General features: G+C 37.1%; 1 protein-coding gene across 1 annotated transcript; it reads left to right on the top strand.

The window, feature by feature from the left end:
* The first annotated feature begins 7,837 nt into the window (after positions 1-7,837).
* LOC149831472 (mannose-6-phosphate isomerase 2-like) lies at positions 7,838-19,470 on the top strand. The gene is made up of 5 exons (XM_090013914.1): positions 7,838-8,158; positions 15,060-15,227; positions 17,000-17,209; positions 18,450-18,716; positions 18,935-19,470. The coding sequence occupies exons 1-5, from the start codon at positions 7,868-7,870 to the stop codon at positions 19,271-19,273; spliced, it is 1,275 nt and encodes a 424-aa protein (XP_089870040.1). The 5' UTR covers positions 7,838-7,867; the 3' UTR covers positions 19,274-19,470.
* The last annotated feature ends 1,891 nt before the right edge of the window (positions 19,471-21,361 follow it).

The following is a 21,361-nucleotide window of genomic DNA, read 5'->3' as shown; positions in this document are numbered from 1 at the left end:
ACATAAAAGAGATGACACACATTCGATCAGTTGCTCCTGTGTCAAGAATCCAACTATTGAAAGAATTAGAGACAAGATTGATAAGAAGGTTACCTACCACATTGGCCATTAGAGACATTTTACCTGATATGACGAGAAAGAATTGTGTATATTGCTCTATGGTCAGTTACGGTGCAACATTGATCATGGTATTGCCTTTTGTTTGAGCATGAACTGCATATGCTTGTTTTGGAGGATAACCATGCAATTTGTAACACCTACTGATGCAGCATATCCTGACAATATCAAGGAGAATGTGTTGAAGACACATTCTAGAAAGACGTACATACCAGCATATCCTCACAAGGACATTGTTGAAATCTGCCATTTATAACAGTCACCCCTCCCAACACCACTCCAATTTCCATCTTGTCTCTCAAAACCACCATTCCAATCAAGCTATGTTAGGGAGCTATTGTTGGGAGAGGTGATAACAGTTGTGATGAAATCAGTGGATTTGGCAACAACATTCCTTTTTGAAATCCACTCATTTATAATACCCAACACTGCTCCTGTTCCAAAACGGTGACTCCAATCAATGAATATGCTTAGGATTTGGTGAATCCTTCATCACCACTCCCAACTACCAAACAGAGCCTCAATGGAGAGGATGGGGATTCCGTGAATCCCCCATCTCTGCTCCCAAATAGATGCATAGATTTTGTTAAATAAGGTGAGGGTACAATATATAAGTCAACAAAAGAAATTGTTTTTTATTAAAAATTAATAAAAAGGCTCATATATTTTTTATTGATTTAGATATAATAGAGTTTGAAACAATTAATTTGGATAATTCTAAAGAGAAAATATCTCATAGTCATATCAACATTATTAAACACATGCATAAGGAGGTTGGAATGACCATGAGAACACAAGTTGCAAATATTAGTGATATTATGATGTCCATCACCCAAAAATACAAGAAATATCTAAATAAAATTAGAATATTTTCATATATCATCATTCTCCAAATATCACAATTTTAAAAGTGATATGTTTTAAACAAATTTTCTTGTGATTTTATATTTTCATCATATATTTACGCATTTTCTATTTTTTACATTTTGAATTTTGTCAAGATTTTCTCCAATAAAATAAAAAAAAAAGCCTGTGATATTTAAGATTTTTTCTAGATGTAAAAAATATGTTACATTAACAACTAGACATATAATACCCACAATTTTTCTATAATTGTTAAAAAATAAAGATCAAAATTCAGTTTTTATTCTTGTTTGGATTTCAAATTGCATACAGGATCAGAATAATTGAATTTGGATCCAGGTCGGATGTCAGATAATATCTGACCCAATTGAATTCATATACAATTTATTATATGGTACACAAGCAAAGAAAAAAATAATTTACCATAATGCTATACAAATAGGTACATCTAATCTCGATTAATTGCAATACTAGATATAAAAAATGGATCTCAAATAATCTAAATGAATTTTGGATATTGAATTGGATCCATGGGGTGGGACGCCGCATTGGATCCTCTTGGAATGAAAATCCAAGAGGGAAAAATAAAGGAAACCTTAATTAGCTAGGATATATATAATCTTAATAGTTAATTAAGGGGGTCCTAATTAGCTAAATTACATAAAAAGAACCTTAATTAGCAAGGATTACTTAAGTTAAGGCTATGTTTAATTAAGAAAACCTATTTAGATTAGGTCATGGATAAGGAAAGTTAGAAAACCCTTCCTTCACACACATGTTTTAGGGAGACCACAAAGTGAAAGGAATTCATAACTTAGCAAGACATTGGAATAGGAAACTTCTAAAGTTCCTATTCCATAGGGTGAAAAGTCAAAGATATTATATAAGGGGGAAGAAGACCTATCACATACACTCCCTGTTCTCTCACTTTCTTTCTTTTTCTCCTATCTCTCTCTCTCTCTTCTTCTTCTTCTTCTTCCTCATGCCCATTGGGAGGATACATCATTGAAGCTTGGGGTTAGTAGCTGAACCTTGGTGGTACAATAGCTGGTTGGAAGGAGTTTCCAATGTTGAGGAGAGTGCTTTGATCCAACATTTTTGAATCTTCAATATTCTAATGTTTTTGGCTATTGAGGTAGGTGCACTGCAGCACGGTGTGTGTGTATAATGCTAAGCACATGCATATTGTGGTAGGATCCATAGATGCATATCAATGTTCATATATCAACCATGTAAATAAATAAGGCTGATATGATATTGATTATAGAGGTTTTCGATAAATCAAAGTTCATTTTTGGAAAACCATTTTTTTTAGAAAAACTCCTACGTATTTTCTATGAATTTTTGTGAGTGTTTTTGGATGTAGATCTATGGTATGGCTTATGTTTTTCATATTTAGTATATTAGTAGTGGTTATGCATTGATTAAATATGGGTTTTTACGATTTGGAAGATTTATTGGAGGTTTTCGTATAACCTAAAATCTTTTTTAGAAATCAATTTTGAGAAAATGTATGTTCTTATGTGAATACATTGGATTTTGGTATTTGATTCATATTATGAATTGGATCTCTGTGATTCCAATATGCTTAGGGGTACTCATGCTTGTATATGATGTGTTTATATTGAATTAAAATCATACAATGCTTGGTTATGATGTTTTATTCATAAAAAATATGAAATTATTCATGTGCTTATTTAATATGCATGTTGTCATATTATTTATATTCTGATCAGTTTTAAAGAAATTTATAGTTCACCAAAAAAGGTAAATCTAAAAATTCTTAAATTTTATAGGGATGTTCCAAACATGTAGGAGTAGTCCCAAAAAAAATTTGGTCATTTAAGGTCTGGATTGAGAGTTACGAGCTCAACAAGTCATAATAGAATTTTTGTCATGACAAAAATTTTATAATAGCTGCATATTTTTGTCAAATTTATTTCTCTCAAATTATCCAATGTTTATGTCCAATATTTTTATATGTGTTAGTTCATATATTAAAAAATATATGATAAAAATCTTATATACAGATTCATTACAGTTTAAAAATTAAAAATTATGAAAGTTTGTTCTAAAACCTAAAATTTCAGGAATATAGTATGTGCAAAAACATAAATATATTATAGTGTGTGAATTTTAGTTCTTAATTAGGATGAAGTTTAGACTTAATTTCTTTTGGATCTTGTATTAGATATACCAAACTAACTATAATAAAAATTACATAATTTATTTCATTTTGTAAATTCATTGGTTTCTAGTTCTTCAGTAAAGCCAAATCAGACAAGTCTATTCTGTGAACAAAAAATGGTTTTTGGTAAAAGATGCATTACTCCCTGATCCAAATGAAATTGGACCTAAGTTTTTTTCTTGTAGACAGCTAACACATCTATGCATCTACAGTAAAAATCCTAGATTTAAATTCATTGTATTCAGGTCATGGCAGAATTTACGCTGACTAATAAATTTTGTTTATGCAGTTCCGAGTTTGGAACTCTTGTTTGCATACATGCCATGGTTTTGAAAATGAACCAGTTAAACATGTATGGGTTCCAAACCTAGACCAGATAAATACACAGCTTGTTAGAGTACAATGTGTAGGACTAATGAGGCTATACAGTTGTGCCTTTACTTGGGATCATGTATTGATTCATATGCAATAAATTTTTGGTACAATATTAAAATGAATTGCATGCTTAATTAAATATGTTTGTATGATAACATGATGGTATGACATGTAGCATGAGCTTATGACATGCAATGTGATGTTATGGTATACATCATGATGATATACATACCATAGTTATGTGCTATGAGACATAATATGCATGCTTGCACAGGTGGATGCTCCTGAATGAAACTATAGTTCGAAGAATCGACTTAGTGCTATGAGAGCACGAATTAGATATGCTGCATATGCTTATGATTATTGTTCTATAAGACATGAAAATATATGCATGCACATATTGATGAATAAATGTGGTTTAATGAACCAATGTAGTGTCATGTGTGCACAAATAAATATATGTGTGGCATGTAATGTCAAGGCCAAATCAAAGTATGTCATGTATTGTGGTTGTGCATGAGACGGTGAAAACCTTATGCATGCACATGTATGCTTATGAGTGCATGTCAAGCATTGGTTCTAAAAGAGAATCAAGACATACTGAATGAAATGGGTTATCTTGGTGAAATAGTCGCATTGACCTATGACCTTAATAAAGATAGCACTAATTCGAGATTCTGGGTATGCCCCTCAAGGGTATATGTTATCAGAAATCCTAGGTCCACCTCGAAGAAAGTGGGTGGTACAAAACTCCCATAGACAATTGAGATATCATGCTTCTAATGACAATAGCATGGTTGGTCCCCAATCCTTGGAGTTAGGGCGGTGGTCTACTAATATTTATCCTAAGCAGTATGTCCATATCTTTTGCAAAAGTGTAGGGTCGATTTTGCTTGGTTTGCATCACTGGAAAATCTTTTCTCGATCGTGAACCGCTCTTGTAGACATCCAACTCAATCAATCACTCAGAAAAATTAAAATACATAGCATAATAAACCCCCAAGTGGTCACATATGTGTTTGTGAGATACCCTTCAAGTACCCGATAGGGTTGGTAAGCAAGGGAAACAATGCATTAGTTGAGTAGATACATTTTTTTATTTTGCAGTTGCATTTATGTTATATCTGTGTTGAAAGTATGCTCTTGATGACGTTAATGTTTAATTAATAACATGTTCAGACAATACATTATCTGAGTTTAACTGTTGTAATTATTCATGTGTCTATTCTGAATTAATGTTGAATACATGTTTGCTTAGTATTGTTTATACATGCTCTGTTAGTATGTTTCCTTCTGAAACTCGTTGAAGTCTAACCCCCTATATGTTATACACATCTAGATAATGAGTGAACGAGTTGGAGAGGTTGCAGGATGCTGTGGTGGTATCGTATGAACCAACTATTTGAATCTCGGAGACTTTATTTTGATTAATTGATTATTAAATTTAAGACTGAATGATTCATTTATTTGATGAATATTTTAAATTGATTTATAGATGAATGGTGATGCGTTTGAATACCTGTAACTCACCCAAAATTTTAATTTACCCAAATTAAGTTAAACATTTTCTACTGTGTTTTAAAAAAAATGTATTTTTGGGTTATAAAGTTTGGGGCGTTACCATGTCTAATAACTAGGTGTGTCAACGGGTTGGGTTTACCCCGACCTGACTCGTACCAAACTCTATAGGGTCTGGGTATAGTGATAAATAAGAAGACCCGATTAAGACTTGGGTCCAGACCCAAATGTCTGATTAATACATGGAGCCAGGTATAGTTTGTGAAATTTTATGCTAGACTCGGGCTTGACATGAGTTCTGATTAAGACCCACAATTTTTCAATGTAAAAATGATATAAAATATTATTTTACCGGGTATGGCCCGGGTCTGGTTTATGTAGTTCTTATTGGATCCGGGTATGGTTTCTCTTATGATGGATCTGATTAGACCCAAGTCTAGACCCAGTACCATACCTGAAAATTGGGGCCAGGTCCGGTTCCACCTGGGTCCAAACCAAACCGACCCGTTGACACCCCTAATGATAACTGCTCCTTAGGCCTTGGCTGGCTGCAAACTCATTTGAGTTCACTATTGATATTATTATGTAGACAATAGAAAACCTATACACCGAATCCCTTCCAACAACTTTCCTAGTCCAACCCTTTTGCACTTGATAGTGCTGGCAGAACGGCTATGCCATCTTGCTATATCATGCAACCGTTGAATGAATGAAACAGTTCCGACGTGGAATTCAGAACTTCACGTAAACTTCAAATTACACAAATCCACATTTGAGAGAGAGAGAGAGAGAGAGAGAGAGAGAGAGAGAGAGAGAGAGAGAGAGAGAGAGAGAGAGAGAGAGAGAGGTGCACTTACCAACTTCAGGGAATGAGATCGTCATGCCTGGCACTAATCTAAATTCAATTCTACAGCTTAGTATCTAAATTCAATTCTACAGCTTAGTCCAGCCTAACTTTTACCAAGAAAAACAACTTGATCCTTAAAGAATCGCATGCCTATGTTGAAAAAATAGGAAAATAGTCCAAACCTTGTCTATAGCATTATGGAACTGAAGGGTACAATTTTTGCCAAACTCATTCCTGGTTTCCTACACGGACTTGATGCCTGGATGATAACTAGTCAGAACCAGATCAGATTAATTTATATGCAAAATTGCAGGATAATTGGGCAAGTCCTATCCAAGTAATAATATTCAGAAATTTGGCTTGGACTCGATTAAGACAAATTTTCAAGCAAAACAGGGTCCAACGTACTTGCATGTTAATTTTTGAAACAATTCAGATCATTTGCTAGTCACATTCAGCTTGATGCAAAAACCTTTAATTTTGCATAACCAATAAATTGTGACATCCTTTCAAGTTGGTAACACTTACTATCCTCTACCGCATGAGTGGTGCTCTTACGGGGAATATATTTTTCCTAGATCCTAACCCAAGTCTGACGGGTGACTTTTTTCATAGGATTTCTTAGGGCTCAAGACTAACAGGAAAAAAGCAATTCAAAGGAAAAAGTAATTTGTCTGGACATTGAGGGCCAGTCCACATGCGTATGTTATTCCCAATGTTGGGCAGCACGCATTAATTGATTCCCAATGTAACACCACCATTTGGTAAAGTCCACCCTCCATGATGTTCATTTTTGGTTTCCTTAACATATTAGAGTTCTATCTATGTTTTCCTAAAACATAATCCTGAATTTTTTGTAAAAATCAGATCACTTTATTTGAGACTAAACAATCCCTGCATTTCCACTCTATGAATTACTGATCCACATCTAGTCTTTTTACTTCAAAACAAATAAAAAAAAACTGTGGGTTAACAGTTTTGAAGTCTCTCTCTGGGGCACGAACAACGACTACGAAAGTTTCCATTGTTATCAAGATTGGCAATATCAGGATTGACAGTCCTGCCAATCCTGATCGTCTGTCTATCCGATAGGAAGTCTTGTTGGAAAATTCTCTCTGTTTCTGATTTGTTGTAGATTTCATATTTTCGTAGTGCCAATACCCATCACTGATAGTCCATCTTCACTTGAATCCAACCATCATGAAATAACCAATTCACAGACACACCATCTTAATGAGCAAACCCCAGAAACTTTGAGTTAGGAGGACACACTATTTAGAGAAACCCACATGAAGACTACCCAAAAGAATCCATTCTAAAACGTTCTTCAAGATGTCATAAACCATCGACACTCTTGAAGGATTTTTACTGTTCCATTGCTCTTTCACCTATATTAATGTCATCTTTATAAGGCTAAGCACTATCAAAGGTACTTGCTTCTCTCTAGCAAAATTTTTCTCGTTTGAAAAATTTTCACCTTGACATTTAGCTTTTCTCATTGCCATCTCTGCCACAACTGAGCCCACTTCCTTCAGTCAAGGAAGTGAAAGAAGTACGTTGGTGGTATGCTATAGCCGCAGAAATTTATGCATTGGAAGAGAATTCTCTCTTGTTAATGGCGCCGCACTTATCGGTCCACGTGAAAATCAACAAGTGAGAAAAAAATTATATGCATATATTTACAAATATTTCACTTACGTAACGAGTTTTAAATTCTAAATTAACGGCATTAAGTAGGCTTTAAGAAGGGAATTACGCGTCTTGGGTTGGAGGGAGGTTTGCACCAAGCGTGCGCGTGAAGCGCTTCTGCCGTCACCGCACCCTTTTTTGACTGTTGAAAGTTGAAAACCTCCCGAAACAACGGCACCCAGTTGTCTCTCTCTCTCTCTCTCTCTCTCTCTCTCTCTCTCTCTCTCTCAGAAGAAGAAGAAGAAGAAGAAGAAGAAGAAGGGAAAGAGATGAGGCCATCGAAGCCGGTGTTGTTGAAGTGCGCGGTTCAGAAGTACGAGTGGGGGAAGAGGGACGAGGAGAGCGTCGTGGGGAGGATATTCTCTCTCAACTCTGGCTCCCCAATTGAGGAGGACAAGCCATACGCCGAGCTCTGGATCGGCACCCACCCGTCGGGACCCTCTTTGGTTTTGGCCCCCGACGGCCCCGTGCCTCTGAAGGAGTGGTTGTCTCTGAATCCGGAAGCTCTCGGGCAGAGGGTCGTCGAGAGGTGGGGGAACGACCTGCCTTTCTTGTTCAAGGTGGGTGTCCTTATTTCCTCGGTTTTGATTCTCGTTCTGTTTTCCTTCTTCTTCACTTCTCTCGTTTTTGGTGAATTGGGTACCAAGAAGGATGGTGGCAACAAAAAGTTCTTGGTTTTTTTTCTTAGTGGGTTGTTTGTTTTTTTCTAGTTTGTTGTTCAAGGTGGGTCTCCCTTTCTTTTTCTTCACAATTCCATTTTGCTGTTGTTCTCTTCCCGCTTTCAGAAACCGTAGCTTGAGAGGTTTGCTGCTGCAGCAATCTTCTCCTTCTACCTCTTCTAGAGAGCCATTTCAAGGCAAATCTTTGTCATATAGAGGGAGAGTTTAATTGTTTTTTTTCTTTTTCCCTTTCCCTTTTTATATTCATTCTGAACAGAGCCTAACGTCCTTGCTTGCTTCCAAACAAAGTCTAAGGCTCAATGTTGTGGCCTGTTAAACGCTCTGGTCCAACGTCCCAGGTTTTAGGGTTTGAACCAGTTTATTGAACTGGCATACTATTTTTTTGTTACAATGCTCAAGAGAACGAGGTTAAACCATGCTTATTTCTGTGCATATTTCTTATATAATCTAATACACCTTTGAGTCTCACTGAGGTTAAGTCTGGTATGTTTATTGACTGATACTGACCCTTCTTTGAGGCTCATATCTAAATCTGCACTAGATTGTTGTGTTAGACAGAAACTCTAGATATTTTGTTTGTTTATATGGATCAACAGTTAGAATCTATTGTTGAATACATTTGTTAAATTTGCAATTACTGTTCCTTCCAATTTTGTACATTTGAAGGAGTTATTCATCTTCAATAAAAAATTGTTGAATATGAAACTATCAGTTCTACATTCTTAATGCAAAACTATCTGTTACACTGTATTTCCGCGTTAGTAGAAATCACGGACTTCATGAAATGGGTAAGACTTCAGTTGATGTCCTGACATGCTCATTCCTGGGCAGTTGGTAGCTGCACATGTTTTTTCACACCAAAGACAGCACACCATCATCACATGAATCACATTCGCTACATTTCTATGTCTGTTTGGAAACATGGTAGCTGAAGAGGCAACTATGAAATCCACATATCATCCAAACAGCTTCAAAAGTGGATTTGCAAAGTGCTGGCCGGTATTATGATGATGCTCCCAAACAGGCAGGTAGGAAGTAGCAAATCCACAGAAGTTGATTTCATAGCTCCTTCTCCAGCTACCTCCTACTGCCAAATTCCAAACATGGACAAAAAAGTAGGAGACTTGGTATAAGTTCAAACCCGATGCATAGAGCAACATTTGACAGTGAAGAATAGAGGCAGAGAGATGAGTGGAGGCAGCCACGGGAGGAGGAGGACACAGTGGTAGTGCATTCAGATGAGGAGAGGCAGCCACAAGGGGAGGACCAGTGTGTGGCATCAGATGAGGGGAGGGGGGCGGACAGGGTCATCTCGATCAAGGATCTATTGGATGGTACTGTGCAGTTGAATGCCGACATTTTTAGGAGAGATGGCATTAGTTCAAATCCGATGCATAATGTCTTTCGCACTAGAGCAACATTTGACAGTGAAGAACAAAGGCAAAGAGATGAGGGCAGGGAACGGAGGGGGGTGGGGTGCGGGGGAAGAGTTGTATGTGGCAGTGCAGTCATGGGAGGAAATGCATTCACATGATATGGACCAGTGCATGGCTTAACACTCAGGGACGGTTGTGCATGGCGACACTGCACCTGTCCACAAACCACCTAGGCTGCACTGCTGTTGTGTGGAGTGAACTGTAGACTAAGTGTTCTTATTGCTTTAACGATATATATATATATATATATATATATATATATATATATATATATATATATATATATATATATATATATATATCCACTGTTATTTTTACAGCCATTGTACCTTCTACAGGTTAGATGGAGTTGGCATTGTGTGTATCAATGGTACAATAGATTCCTAGAGTTTCAGAAAGAAACATTCAGATGGATGCACTTCAGGGACTTTTTGGAGGTCTCTCCATTGTTCTTGAACCACACCATAATTGATGCAATGACCGGGTATTGAAATGCAAACACCAACACCTTCCAGTTTCCAAATATGGTGATGACCATGACTGTAACGCCCCAAAATTTTGAACCTTATAATTTTCTTGAAATAGTTGAAAATTTCCTTTTCTTTACAGAGTTTATTTTTAAAATCAGCGGAAACGATTTCATTAAAAGAAAAAGGACAGGTTTGACAACCTTGGGCACGTTAGCGAGAGAACAAAGATTTACCGTGGACGATCTTCAATAATACTTAGGAAACCATTTTTTCTATTTAAAGAGAGTATCAAGTTTGTACAAAATTTGGATTTCCTCTAGGAAAACCCGTATCAAAAACCAAAATGTCCAGGAGAAGAACTACGAGCAGAAACAGTGGATCCTTAAATCATCTCGCAGTCGCGCCATCGCCTGATGCACCTATTCATCACCTGTACCCATGAAATGAGTTAGTTTTGCGAAAAACTAGTAAGAGAGCACAAAGACAGAAAGAACTAAATTAGGCATAGATAATTTATGCAGCAGGTAGTAACGAGCAAACTAAGTAGATAGACCGGAGGAACAAGCTAAGTACAACAAACTGAAAAGTGAGCATGCTTAATTTAATTATTACTTGTTAACCGGCCATGCGGGTACATACATGGTACATGGCACGTGAGTCGAAACAGTCGAGTCCAAGTCATGTGTTCATTATGTTAAGTATTTTAAAATACCTCGGTTGTCTGACTGAATCCTATTTCTATGGAGACGACCGATGGTCGAGAGAGTAAGTCTCCAAGGCCTGATAGGGATGCATCCAACTTCTGCAGAAGTGTTAGGCTAACTATTGTAGCCCCAATCCTCCCTAACCTTCGATGACTAGGGAAGACAGGTCTTTTGCCCGTAAAAAGCCATAAATGGTCTGTCCATCGGAGTTGGTACCCTTCGTCCTCTCTCTTGACGAAGCCAGGTTGAATCGAGCGCGGCAGGGTTTCTTAGCTGTTGCCTCATTTTTCATGCTCTGGTCCATTAGACCAAAACGAGCATCTTGCCTATGAAGGCGATCTCATTATTTTTTTATATGTATTTTCAACAACGTGCACAAGGCACTAATCGAGGTCATAAGACTCTCTCATCCAATCGTCGTAGTACTAACATGCCTCGCATGTTCAAGAGTACACTTACGAGGAAAGGGATATAGGTCCTTAATAGGAGCCTCGGGAGTGTGTTTCGCAGAGATATAATGTTTTTAAAAAGCTATTTTAACATTTCAAATCTTTCGAAACGACACACAACTTGCCAACATATGGCATGTGATTTTCTCGAATCTGACATCCGATGTCGCAATGTCTGGGTGCTATGTAAGTTACGACACTGGTTTTGGTAAATGGGCTTCACAAATGAACCCACCACCCAACAACTTGATCTTGCCTCAGATCAAGGGTTTTCCCAAAACATATCGGGTAAAAATAGAGGAATAAGTATTCCTTCCGAATACGCTGTGTCGATGGCAAGGCAAGAACGAAAGACAATAATGCGAAAAGCAAGAGCCTGGGCGCGAAGCGCGACGACAACCGAAAACAGGAAATGCAAAAGCAAAGGACAAGGATCGCAAAACCGCGTCCTTGAATTAAAAGAAACAAAAGTCTGGGCGCAAAGCGCGACGACAAACTGAAATAGGAAATGCGAGAGCAAAGGACAAGGATCGCGAAACCGCGTCCTTGAATTAAAAGACAGTAAGTAGTAATTGCTAAAACAAAAGCCTGAGCGCAAAGCGCGTCGGCAAACAGAAACGAGAAATGCGAAAGCAAAGGACAAGGATAGCGAAACCGTGCCCTTGATTTAAAAGTGTACTTATATACGTATATGTATATAAATATATCATTAAGTCCTTTCAATCTTTAATTATTTAAGCTTGATTTAATTATTTAAGTCCTTGTGCAACTTCTCCTACCTTGGGGTGTTGCGAGAATGAAGTCGTCTACGAACGTAGGTGATCGTCGGTTTAGTTCGTGTGGCGCGAACAGGCTCCGTTGCGTAACACTGCAAAAGTATGTTATTTAGCATGCATAAAACGAATAAAGATAAGGAGAAAACTCGGTTTCTCCGCAACTCAATGCAGGGGTTATCGGCCCCTACAGTTACGAAAAGAACGGGGTAGGGTCCAATGACCCATGCCGTTAAAGGAGATAGGTGCAGGGACCATCGGCCCCTGCCGTGATAACAGTAAGAGGGGCAGAGGCCTTTGGCCCCTGCTGAGTCTTCAAAAGGAGGGGCAAGGGCCTTAGGAGGCCCTTGCTGGCTTTAAAGAAAGGAGGGGCAGGAACCTTCGGCTCCTGCCAGCTTTTCAAAAGAAAGGGGCAGGGGCCATCGGCCCCTGCCAAGGAAATGAATAGGGAGGGGGAGCGCAGGGGCCAAAGGCCCCTGTCGAGCCTTTGCTCGACAGAAAAAGAGACAGGGGCCAGAGGCCCCTGTCGGTTAAAAGAGGGGCAAGGGCCATTGGCCCCTGCTTGGTTTCCGAGAGATGAGGCAGGAGCCTTCGGCTCCAGCCTCCTTTCTTAAGGAGAAAGGTAGGGGCCATCGGCCCCTACATGAAAAGGGAAGGGCAGGGGCCATGGCCCCTGCCAGAATGATGAAAAGGGCAGGGGGCGGAGCCCCCTGCCTGCTAAGAAGATGAGGGCAAGGGGGGCGGAACCCCCTGCCTGCTGAAAAAGAGGAAGGCAAGGGGGGCGGAGCCCCTTGCCTGACGGAAAAAGGGAGGAGGAAGGCTCGGCAGGGGCCGCCGGCCACCTTCCGGCGAATCAGAGGAAGAAAAGAGGGGGGGAAGGGAAACGAGGGGAGAAGGGGGGCTTACCTGGGCTGCTGAGGGAAGGGAGGTCGCCGGGGAGGGGGGCTTGCTGAAGAGGTGACCACCGTGAAGGGGCTCGCCGGAGATGCAAAGAGAGAGAGACGAGAGATAGAGTCGGGGGGAGAGAGCAGAGACAGAGGGGAGAGACGAGAGATGAGAGAGAGAGTCGGGGGGTCGGGGGAGGCTCGTAAGCCTTCCCCTCTCCCCTCTCGCCTTTTAATAAGGAGGGGGCGCACACAGGGCCCGCCCCCTGTGTCGCCGGAGACCCCCCCTGCCGTGGGCTGCCAGCCCCTCTGAAAAGGGGTTTTCGAGGGGCTGGGCACGGGTTGGATCCGGGTCGGGTCTGGACCCGACCCGGGTGTGGACCCAACCCGGGTCCGAGATTTTTTTTTTATAAAACTGGGTTTTACAATGACCTTGGAGGATGTAGCATGCATAACAAGTTTAAAGTGTCATGACATTCCTGTATCTGTAGTAGGTTGTTGAATTTCAAGCAGATGGCTAGGGATTATTTGGGGGAAACAACCAAGGAAATGATGGGCAAAAAACTCTCGTTGAGTTGGCTGTTCGATGAATATGCAGGCTCACCATCTCAAGATCCAGGACCTGATGCAGACAGGGAGCTAAGAGCATTCTTGATGTATTTGTTACCAAGTTCAGCCTCTTTTGCTCTTTACTGATTTCTTTTTTTGGTTTAAAAAATTTCCTTCACTTTTAGCTAATTTGGTTGATAAATTTTTCTTTTTTTTATGTAGAACAAGGGTCTTCTGTTCTTTCTTCGGCTCAAACTACAGAATGGGTTCTTTCCTCTGCCAGAAAAATATTGTTCCTTTTTGTCTAGAAATCATATGTTCTTCTGTAGAAAAGTGGTTGTTCTTACGGTTTGCGGTTGTATTAAGTTTTTTTTTCTACTTAGCATTGTCCATCTCTTGATATTATGCATTTTGATGTTCATGGATTTTGTATTTTAAATGGTAATTTGTCAAAATTTATTTGTTGCATCTTCATTAGCTTCTTTTATGCTGCACAATTTCGAGATATCTTGTTGTTCCTTTTCGTGGATGTTACAAGTCCCTTGTTATCTAGCTTGCCTTAGAACTAATAACTTCTAAAATCTCAATGTACCGGATTTTATGATAAGCAGTCTGGAAATTTGCTGTTAGATTACCATTTGGCAATTGATATTTGAGAGAGCTTTTTCCACTGGTAACCTGTTACTTACCAATATTTTTACAATTTTTCTTCTAAAGTTCTAATTGTATGAACATGGTACTTTCCTCTAGAGAAATGTTGTCAGTTGAATGCTTAATTAACACAAAAGATTGACCTGCTCAGCTGATGGCCATAATGCTTCAATCCATCATCATCACTCATCATCTATCCACAATATAACAGCTGTTACAGAAAAATCAATCCATTTAGAAAACTGTATCATATTCCATCGTTTGCTAACAATCTTTCAGCATTTTTAGTTGTCATAGAACATTGGCAGTCATGCCATCCAGTTGTTCTAGAACATGCAGAGAACCATAAAAGGATCTTTCTGTAGTTGGATTTCACTGTCATTTAGTTTTTTAAGAATCTTCTATTTTCCACAATTGGATTCAATTTTGTAATCAAATTGTTTTTTAGCTTTCTTCTTTTGAAACTTATTACGCTTGCATCCTGTCTTACTGCGGTTCTTGAATTTTTAATATACTATTTGAGCTCGTCATTTTTTACTTTGTTTCTATTTATTTTCATATTCTTCTAAAACCTTTTTCCCAATTGATATTATTCCGGTGTTCTATGTAGGCTTTCTGTGCATGTTTTGTTAGATGGTTGCTTTGCATTTAAGATCTGTTACATCCCTGAATCTCAGTCCTTTGGTTTTGGAAAAAGCTGCTTTTTTATTTCTCTTGAATGTTTCTATCATATATCATGTGCTTCTTGGAAAATTTTCCTTTTGCCTGCCACATAAATTTTTTCATCTGCTTTTTCTCATTAATAGGTTCTTTTTAAACTATCATACCCTAATGATTTTTTTCCTCTTGTGGTTGGTTTCTTTAGGTTCTTTCAGTTGCCAAAGCATTGTCAATTCAAGCTCATCCAGACAAGGAATTGGCTCCAGTTTTGCATAAGGAGAGACCAGATATTTATAGGGACCCAAACCACAAACCTGAGATGGCTCTGGCACTTACAGAGTTTGAAGCCTTGTGTGGGTTTATTAATCTTGAGGTAATTTATCAATAAAATTGATGGGTTTTTTCTCTTTAGTTTTTTAAAATCAGTATATCTGCTTAGCTGGATACTGTATATGGGACTTTTTTTGACAGAGATACTGTATAGGGGTCAAAGTTCAATGATTTGTGTGAGTTATGTGGGTGTTGTCTAGAAAGCATTTCTTTGTTTCTCTTGATGTTATGGTTTTGACTTTTTGTAAAATTTTAATGTCTTGCAGATTATTTAGTAAGTCCTTGATGCATTATGATCTTCTCTATGTGTCCTTACAACATTTTAGAGTCCTTTTAGTTGTTTAATATTATGAAACCTGACTAATGTCATTCTATCATGATTAACTAGGAAGGTTGAACTTTGGGTGAATTATCTAACTGAAATAATCTGAGTTGGTAGAATGACAGTATCCATGGTTTTATAAAAAGTGCATAAACAGGTTGATGCTAGTTGCTGTGTTGAATTAATAGAACAAATGTAACCATCTGATAATGTGCATCTGATGCAATGAAAATCAATTAACTTTTGCTAATAAAAGGTGAATGGAGACATATATGGATTATAAGGTTATAACCAAGAATAACCTTGGCAATAAATGTGAGACTTAAAGATAGGTGGTAAGAAAATGGGTGAACAGAAATTCAATGATTAGGTGGTGGAAACTTAAAAGTTTTGGAAATAACATGGTGTGTTTGGTTGAAATATAGATTAAATAAACTTTGGATTGAAATGTTAAAATATATATGCAAAACAACAAGGGCGGTGCTTGGATATTCTCAAGGAAAACACTGTATACATAACGAAACATGGTGTTGGTGTCAAGATTTCCAAAATATATCAAAGATAAAGGGCATATGTAAAGAGTGACAACAAATAGAAGAAATACGATTGATGTTAAGAAATATAATATAGCAAAATAGAAAATTAAGAAGGTAGTAACTAAAGCTAAATACAAAATATATGATGAACTCATAGAAGATAGTATCAGCCTATGTTCCTATTAAGGCAACTCATAGATGATAACTAAAGCTATTTTCTTATTAAGGCAACTTACTAAAACATTTGAGAAAAAAAGGGTTTACTTATGAAATTCCTTGATCTAGAAGAAGCTTACGATATAGTAAGGAAATTAATTTGGTTTCCATTAAAGAGAAAAGGCATTCCCTAGTGGTTATATCAAAATTTGTGAAGGTGTGCATGTTGTGGGGGCTGAAACTTATGTAAGAACCACAAAGTGGTGATGCAAGTGCTTTTCAGTCAAGGTTGGTTTGCATTCAGGATTTATATTAAGCAGATACTTGTTTGCACTATTATAGCTGAAGTTAGTTCATTTATGCAAGGAGCACTCTGTCGGTTTATATTGTTTGTAGACGAGGTAGTATCTTTAGCCAAAAATATAGAACAAAATTATGGAAGATTCCTTTTAATTAGTACATGGTAGGATTTTCTATATGAATGATGTGATCAAATTTGATTTTTCGTCTTGCATTACTGGAAGTTTGTGCAAGCATGCACCTGTGTTGGTACCTATGAACATAACATCGTCAGTGTTCATAGTTCTCTGATCTAGTTCTTGGAGTTGAGCAGTGTTGGTCTGTTAAATGGCAGGTTCGCCTCCATTTTATCAGGCAGATCAGACGTATTACTGAATCTCAAGCAATACACACATACAGAGACACACTCTCTTAAACACACACATGCGCTTGCAAGTACATTTTTTTTTTTTGCACACACACACTTCCTTTGTGATGATGCACTCTATTTCTTATTTGCAGGAGCTTAAGAGTGTGCTTAATAGTGTACCTGAGATTGTACATTTGGTTGGCACGGAGCATGTAGAAGAACTTTTAAGCATTAAATCCACAGACACAGAGAATGTGAAAGTTGTCTTGCAATCAGTCTTTACACAACTAATGTCGGCTAGACAAGATGCAGTTTCAGAAATGGTGACCAAGATGAAAAACCGCCTGAATGATGAAAAAAAGGTTGCTATCTTATTCCTATAATTTTTATTATTACACACACCACAAAACAACTCCAATATTTTTAACAATCTCATGATATCATTATTTTCCTTACAATATTTCAATATAATTATGTGAAAATCTGCAAATATAACACATCTATATATTATAATATTACTACAGAAAATTTTCTATTCTAAATAGCAATTTTCTTCATTGCTCTTTTTAAATCTTAAAAGAATTTTTTAGTTATATAATGGTATTAAAAATATCTACACTTTATTTTTTCATTTTATTAGTTTTCCTGTTTAAAATTGTTATGATCTTCTTGAAAAAATCATTACTTTTTCTCTTGATATATATATATATATATATATATATATATATATATATATATATAGTGCTTCTATGGTGGTACACACTTGATTTACATAGATCTAAGCTCCAAAAGAAAAATCTAACCATTAGATCATGTTTAACATGTTTTATTTATTATATTCATGTGTTAAAGTTGACTCAAATATGATATTTTATACCATTTTTAAACCATCCTTATTTTCATGAATTGTGAGCCATTGATTTTCACCATCTCCAAAATAGAATCTTATGGTATACTAAACATGATAACACTTTCTAGTCTACTAAATAAATTATGTTAAACACATCTATGCAGTTAGATTTACCATTTGGTGACTAGATCTATGCAAATAAGAGCGTGTACCACTATATGGTATCATGGTACAAAATCTTATGGTGTATTAAACATGATAACAATTTCTAGTATACTAAATAAATTATGTTAAACATGTCTGTTCAGTTAGATTTACCATTTGGTGACTAGATCTATGCAAACAAGAGTCTGTACCACTATATGGTATTATGGTACAGAACCACCATATTTTTTCTCGTATATATGGATTCAATTTTTTTCACCTAATCTGACTAAATGGGTCCCGGTAGGCCAGTTATCCAACCCAGATATTGACATCCTTATTTGTATTAACTGGCATTCTGATTGTCTATAGATTAGTAAAAAGTTCACCTAAAATTTTCAAACAGGTGCTTTAGTATCCCAATACTGGCAGATGCTACATCTGCTATTTTCCTTTGGTGTTGCCAGTAAATACAAGGCTCCAAGGTTTTTTTTTTTCAAAGATCTGTCTGGTTGGGAATATTACATTCTGTTGAGCTTTCAATAAATGTGTGTGTGTGTGTGCGGCCTCTCTTTCCTGACTTGGAGCGTAGCTTTTTTGCCTTGTAGGTGAGGTTTTTGACAACTGAAGAGCAGCTTGCTTTGCGGCTAGAAGAACAATATCCAAATGATGTTGGTGTTTTATCATCTTTCTTTCTGAACTATGTGAAGCTCAATCCTGGCGAAGCTTTGCACTTGGATGCAAATGAACCTCATGCTTACATTTATGGTGACTGCATTGAATGCATGGCAACATCAGATAATGTTGTTCGAGCAGGACTAACACCCAAATACCGTGATGTTGAAACTCTATGTTCTATGCTTACGTATAAACAGGTGAAGTATTTTATAACTTATTAAATGTTAATGTTATCAAAGTTCCTCTGAATAATAAAATATTGGTAATCACCATGATGCATAGATATACAATTCCTCCCGCTTGTAATTGCATGTTTCAGTACATCTTGTATAATTTTCAAACATGGCGCCATAATCAGACTATGCTGATATTGATGAGTTTCTTGGCATCTCCCTTGTGTAATGTGATCATGCAGGGTTACCCTGATATCTTGAAGGGTGATGAAGTAACAGAATACACAAAGAGTTATCGACCACCATTTGATGAGTTTGAAGTCGACCATTGTTGCATTCCTTTTGGAAAGTCTACAACTTTCAATGCGGTCCAGAAACCATCTGTTTTTATTGTTCTGGTTGGTCATGGATCAATGAAGATTGGTTTGAAGGATGAAGTTTTGCTACAAGCAGGCAGTGTTTTCCTTGTTCCTGCAGACACAGAGATCAGCTTAACTGCTAGTGTTGATAACACAGAGGGCGGTGATAAGTCTGGTGTATTTCAACTGTATAGAGCTGTGGTTAACAGAAGGTTTATTTGAGTCTGATTTTCTTGCCCGTCCAATTTCCCTTTGGTCGGTATATGAAAGCCGTTTCTAGTCTTTCCATGTAATGTGCTTTTGTAACATATATATTCAATGACTTGCTGAAAGACAGATGTATAACTATACTTAAACGTCATATATTGTAAACATAATCTATACTAATAAAGGAAGAAAGAGGGGCATTAGGAGACAAATATACTTCTCCATTTTAACAATTTGAAAATAACAAAGCTATTTGCAGGTAATTTTTTATTTGTTTTTAATTTTAGTTTTATCCAAACTACCCCCATCACCAACAGGATCAATGTGTAGTTTAATTAATTTTTTGGGTATTATTCATATATGTTTTTCCCCTTTATATTGATATTTTAGTTTCACCTGTCATAAATTCGCTTATCTTGGGTCTATTGACTTTTCTATATGGATTTTGCACATGTATCATTTTTTAATTCTTGGAATGGTTTGCACATTGTCTGCTAACAAGTCACAGCCGAAGCATCTCACTTTGTTTTGTAGACTAGCTGTTGTTGCTTTTATGTGATTATAGGTCTTGATACATATAATGGTTACATACAACAGCACATCCACATCCAGGGGCGGGCAGGAGCCCTCCTTAGAATTTTGAATTTTTTTTTATATATGGGGTGTGTTCCTCCTTCAAAATAAAAAATTCCTGTAGAATATAATATTTTGAGAAGGAAAGGGATAAACTTAAGTTGCCTATATAAATTTCCTTCTTCATTTTCTAGTTTTTCTAAAACTAGATTCATTAATTAGTTTTGTAAAACTAGGTGGTGTTGAGGTGCATGTGTATAACAATATGCCTTATTTCCTAATATTCCTATTACATACCCACGTAACCTCAAAGGCCGAGACCATTATCCATTATCACAAATGGGCCTACGTAAAATATATGCTTAATCCTGAATCTGAACCTACATTTGCTTAGAGCATGAGCTTTGGCTCATGTAAGTAACTCTTAGCCTAATTAATTTAAGTCTTGGCTCATTTACGTAAATGAGCTAAAAACAAGACAAGCTTAACCAGACCAAATTTAGGTTAATGTTTTAGGTTTTTGCAATTTTTTATTAGCATACTGATGCGTGTACTTTTTCTATGTTGTCTTTTCATATTATATATATATATATATATATAGAGAGAGAGAGAGAGATTGGTAACTGCGAAATCCATAGGTACTAAATCCGTGGTCAAATGCGCTGACCTTTCATCGCACACGTTGATGGACTGTCAGCACAAAACAAAACAAAACAAAAAATCATGTTTTTGACCAGTTTTTCTGCCAAAGGGGCATTTGCGCAACAAAATTAGTGCCGCTAATGCTCTGGTCGAAAAACTGACCATTAGCATAGACAAACGTTACCGCTAATGACCTTTAGCGGCCATTTTTGTCACCTAATGCACCTTTGGCAGAAAAACTCATAATTTTGATGCTATTTCTTTTTTTTGCGCATGACCGTCCATCAACGCGCGTGATGGACGGCCAGCTCGATTGACTACGATTTAGTACTTAAGCAAGTATTTGGCAGGTACCAAACTTCCTCTCTCTCTCTCTCTCTCTCTCTCTATATATATATATATATATATATATATATATATATATATATATATATATATATATATATATATATATATATATATATATATATATATATATATATATATATATATATATATATATATATAACTTGAAAAGAGGTATCCGGACATGCTTTTACGAGGGTAATTGGGTAACGAGCCGGCTTGCTCCTGAATTCGGCTCCCACCTACTAATAAGCCAAAAGAAGATTAATGCTTTTCAAAACCCCAAAAACAAAAGTCTCTCTCTCTCTCTCTCTCAAGAGGCCAACCCAACCGTTTCACTTACGGATGTGATCAGATAGGGTTGCCAAACCCAATCATTGTTTTAAACCTATTGGACCCAACCTGATCTTAACAAACTCATCGATTTAGGCAGAGTCAAAATCCAAGCCCATTTTAAAAATGGGCTGGTTATTGAGTATAAAAAATATAGATCCTGACTCAGTTGGACCTGATCCATTTTTATACCCTACCCACATAGTTTTA

Source organism: Nuphar pumila, chromosome 7 (assembly GCF_984573655.1).
Source record: "Nuphar pumila chromosome 7, dmNupPumi1.hap1.1, whole genome shotgun sequence".
NCBI lineage: Eukaryota > Viridiplantae > Streptophyta > Magnoliopsida > Nymphaeales > Nymphaeaceae > Nuphar > Nuphar pumila.
This window is presented reverse-complemented; position numbering and strand designations above follow the sequence as displayed.

What these genes read in the sequence shown, in the direction of transcription:
- LOC149831472 (XM_090013914.1), top strand. Translation starts at nt 7,868, where the DNA reads ATGAGGCCATCGAAGCCGGTGTTGTTGAAGTGCGCGGTTCAGAAGTAC. An exon ending in GTGGGTTTATTAATCTTGAG is followed by an intron (nt 15,228 to 16,999) that starts GTAATTTATCAA and finishes TCTTATTTGCAG; the next exon opens with GAGCTTAAGAGTGTGCTTAA. An exon ending in CTATGCTTACGTATAAACAG is followed by an intron (nt 18,717 to 18,934) that starts GTGAAGTATTTT and finishes GTGATCATGCAG; the next exon opens with GGTTACCCTGATATCTTGAA.